The sequence below is a fragment of the Myotis brandtii genome, unplaced genomic scaffold, assembly GCF_000412655.1.
Source record: "Myotis brandtii unplaced genomic scaffold, ASM41265v1 scaffold456, whole genome shotgun sequence".
Lineage (NCBI taxonomy): Eukaryota > Metazoa > Chordata > Mammalia > Chiroptera > Vespertilionidae > Myotis > Myotis brandtii.
Genome location: NW_005367431.1, coordinates 5124035 through 5128551, shown reverse-complemented (window position 1 = coordinate 5128551; position 4517 = coordinate 5124035). Strand labels below are relative to the sequence as shown.

Genomic DNA, 4517 nt, shown 5'->3' with positions numbered 1-4517 from the left:
CCCCGCTCCCCGCTCCCCGCTCCCCGCACCCCGCTCCCCGCTCTGGGTTCTGGGGCCTCCAGTGGGGCAGGAGAACTCAGGTCCTGCCTCCGGCCTGAATCCGGTTCCCACGCTTGGGTCTCCCTTCCTCAGCTCCAGGCACCTGATCCCAGTACCTTCCCCTGGGTGAGTGTTTGGGCTGAGAGGGCTGAGCCTCCGGTGTGACCCCGGCTGAGGTCACGCTGCCCCTGGTGGGGAGGAAAGACAGAGCCTTGCAGTCCGTTTCTTTCGGGCTGTGCCTTGTCGCTGCCCCAGAGGAAAGGCCGAGGGGACCCTGGAGTCCTAAACGAGTGTCCCTTCCTCCAACAGAAAGGGATCCGACACCCCCAGCAGGAAGAAAAAGAGCTGACTCAGGAGATGGTTCTGGAACTGGGAGGGGAGGAGGGGAAGAAAGAGGATTGCAAGCCAGGGCAGAGAGCCAACAGCTGGCTTTGACAGGGTGATGCATGGCTTGGAAGGTGCCAAATGTTCCAGGGGTGTGGCATTTTCACCTCCACCCTCTTCCCTGCCCATCTGGGCCCCACCCCTCCTAAAGAGGTGGCTCAACACGCCCTTCCTCCAGGAAGCCTTCCTGGGTTGACCCACGCTCCACTGTCGGGCATCACTTTTCATTCTCTGTGAGGAAAGGAGGTGAGACTAAGACCAAGCCTGGTGCAAACTCAGTCGTGAGCTCACACATGAGAGAAATGAGCTTCCACATCGCAGGAGGCTTGGCCCCTCTTCCAACTCATAGTGAAATGTTGGGTCCCCCTTTGGAAATGGCCCTCAGAACCAGCCTTCAGGTGAAACACACACACACACACACACACACACACACACACTACCATTACTTGATCACCCAATCTTCTTTGGGGCCAGGAACAGTAGATGTTTTCAAAGTGAATTCTGAATGACACCCTTCAATGTGCACCATGTGACTCTCCCCCCAGATCAAGAGAGTCCTGTGGTCAAATAGATTTGGGACCATGGGATTTAGGAGTTAATACTAATTCAATTTCTGTATTGCAGGCCTTCTCAGACCCTTTCCTAGTCAGTACACATTATGAATCTCCAAGCATCTGCATTTTCCCAAATTTACGTGACCTCACAATTTATTTATTTTTTTATAGTGGAGCGTCTCATGAACCTAGCTTGTCACTGAGCACCTTTGGGCAATGCTGGGATGCAGAATATACTAGAAAAGGACAGGCCCATCTTAGCAATGACTTATAGCAACACGACATATGGGCAGGTGCTGCCTCTGAAGGGACAGTTCATTGCAGCGACTTAGAACAATACAACATGCATTCAGCCAATCAGAATTTAACAATAGACTGTTCCTTCAGAGGCAGGGGCCTGGATGGACAGGTGCTGGGCCAGTGAACAAGGGGCAGCCCCGCTGTGCCACCGAGCTCCCTGGACAAGTCACTTTCCCTCTCTGGCCTCAGCGTTCCCACCGGTCAGATGAGGGAGCCCCACCCCCATTGTTTGGCTCTTCCCAATTCCTTCCTCTTAATCAGGCCCCTCAACCAATACCCTCTCTCTTAATCAGCCCAGATCCTGCTCCCCTCCCTTCTCCACCAAGCCCTGCCCACTTTCCTTCTCCTGTGCAAATACTACCTGAGCTGCAAGATCTGACTTCTCCTCCTCCATGAAGTCTAAAGCCCCTTTAAGCCGCACCAGCCCTTAGGCATCTCCCTCTCTCTGGTGGTCCCCACATGCACAGCCAGGACCTCTGAACTTCTTTCAGGTTTCTGGAAGGATAACAACAGCTAATACTATATAGCACTGTCTGTGTGACGGGCATTGGGGTAAACATGTACGCATGTTAATTTATTTGATCCCCACAACTCTGCTCTTTCCCCAACTAACAGATGGGGAAAGTGAGGCCAGAATGGTTAAGTAACCTGCCTACAGACACACAGCCGGTATGTGTTGGAGCTGGGATTTGAACCCAGGCTGTGTGTCTCTAAGCTGTGCTGTCCAATAGGGTAGCCGCCAGCCACATGTGCACTCCAGTGAACCGAGATGTGCTGTGAGTATTTAATGCACACCAGGTTTTGAAGACTTGGAATGACAAAAAGAATGTAAAACATCACAATGCAAAATATTTTTTTGCATTGTTTACATGGTGAAATGATATTTTAGATGTATTGAGTTAAATAAATAAAATATATTATTAAAATTATTTCACTTTTTCCTTTTACTTGTTTTTTTTAAATATATTTTATTGATTTTTTACAGAGAGGAAGGGAGAGAGATAGAGAGCTAGAAACATCGATGAGAGAGAAACATCAATCAGCTGCCTCCTGCACATCTCCCACTGGGAATGTGCCCGCAACCCAGGTACATGCCCTTGACCGGAATCGAACCTGGGAACCTTCAGTCCGCAGGCTGACGCTCTATCCACTGAGCCAAACCGGTTTTGGCTCCTTTTACTTGTTGATGTGGCCACTATCTGAGTTTTGTATATGGCTCATATTATATTATATTTCGATTGGACAATGCTGTTCCAAAACCTATGCTCACACTACTGAACTGCCTTTTTTGGGTCAGGGAAGTGGTGGGGGTGATGGGGTGACAAGAGTGGTGGTAGTGGTGGAAGTGGTGAAGGGGTGAGGATAGTGGTGGTGGTGATGATGATGGTGAAGGTGATGATGGTGCTGGTGCTAGTGGTGATGATGGTGGTGGTGCTAGTGGTGATGATGGTGGTGGTGGTAGTGGTGGAAGTGGTGAAGATGGTGGTGAGGATGGTGGTGGTGGAAGTGGTGAAGATGGTGGTGAGGATGGTGGTGCTGGTAGTGGTGAAGATGGTGATGATAGTGGTGGTGGAAGTGGTGAAGATGGTGATGAAGGTGGTGGTGGAAGTGGTGAGGATGGTGGTGAAGATGGTAGTGTTGAGGGTGGTGGTGGAAGTGGTGAAGATGGTGATGAAGGTGGTGGTGGAGGAAGTAGTGAAGATGGTGGTGAAGGTGGTGGTGTTGAGGGTGGTGGTGGAAGTGGTGAAGATGGTGGTGGAAGTGGTGAGGATGGTGGTGATGGTGGTGGTGCTGGTAGTGGTGAAGATGGTGGTAGACGTGGTGAAGATGGTGGTGGAAGTGGTGAGGATGGTGGTGAAGGTGATGATGGTGGTGGTGCTAGTGGTGAAGGTGGTGGTGTTGAGGGTGGTGGTGGAAGTGGTGAAGATGGTGGTGGTGATGTTGATGGCGGTGGGGGAGGTAATGACAGTGGGATGGTGGTGATAGTGGGATGGTGATAGATAAAGTCTTCTCATTTACAGCATCTAATATTTTAAAAGAAACATCTGTTTTTCTTAAAAAATAGATATTCATTGTAAAATATAATTTAAATAATGCAGAGAAAGCGAAAACTCTCCCTTTATTCTGTTACTTCAGAGATTGCTACTGGTTTACTGAGTGCAATCGCTCTCTGATTGCAGCTTCCCACCAACACTCCACACCCCCGAACTTTCCCGGGGCTCCCAGTCCTCCCTGTACTGTCTGCTGGGAATTCCACCTTTATCACTTTTCTCTTTTGCATCTATTGCTAAGCCTTCCACCCGGCCTCTACGGTTCTGAGCAATAAGAGAGTCACAGACATTATCAGAGGTGGAAGGCCTTGCCGGTGAGGCCTCATTTTACACCTGGGGGCAGAGTGCCCACAACTTGCTCATGGAGACCCTGCAAAGCACGGTCATTTACCTGGCGAACGGGTGTGCGTGAGCACCGTGTGCGCGGCCACTGGGCTCAGTGCTGAGGGCACAGCAGGGAACTTGGTCCTGGATCTCACGTGGCCGACATTCTACAACGAATAAACCCAATACTTTCAGAATAGATGTTTTATAAAATAAATTTTTTAAATAAAGGAAAAAAGGGGCAGGGATGGATTGAGCATGGTGGTCAGAGAGGGACTCTCTGAAGGAACATCTGAGCTGAGACATGAATGATAGGAGGAAGGGAGCCTTGGGAAGTTTGAGGGGAACATTCCAGGGAGAGGAGACGATTAATGCAGAAGGCACAAGGCAACAGGCCCCAGTGCCTGGTGCACAGGAGCAAGGGTGGCGGTGGAGGCTGATGGGGAAGGAGAGGTGGGCAGAGACCAGACCGGACCGGATCTTGAGGTCATGGTGAGAAGCGTGGCTTTTATTCCTAGCGTGATAGGCAGTCAGTGAGAAGTTCTGAGCAGGGAGGCACACAATCTGATTTACATTCTTAAAATACCACCCTGGCACCAGGTGCAGAAGCATTGTGGAAGGGCAAGGGTGGACAGAGTAGCAGGTTAGAAGTGACTGGGGACTTGGACCAGGCTGATAAGGTGGCGAGGGGTGGTCAGATGTGGAATCTACACTAATAAAAGAGAAACATGGTAATTAGCGTACGACCGCTACACTTCCCATTGGCTAATCAGCATATCCTTATGCAAATTAACTGTCAGCCAAGATGGCGGCCGGCAGCCATGCACTGAAGCGAACAGGGAGGCTTGCTTGCTCCAGTGACTGC

The 4517-nt window shown here is 50.4% G+C and overlaps 1 protein-coding gene across 1 annotated transcript in view; it reads right to left on the bottom strand.

The window, feature by feature from the left end:
• IFNLR1 (interferon, lambda receptor 1) overlaps positions 1–1671 on the bottom strand; it is a 46277-nt gene extending 44606 nt beyond the window's left edge. Inside the window, exon 1 of the mRNA XM_005875197.2 lies at positions 1614–1671. Coding sequence (XP_005875259.2) covers positions 1614–1671 — 58 coding nt within the window. The remainder of the gene's footprint in view (positions 1–1613) is intronic.
• Between the last annotated feature and the right edge of the window lie 2846 nt (positions 1672–4517).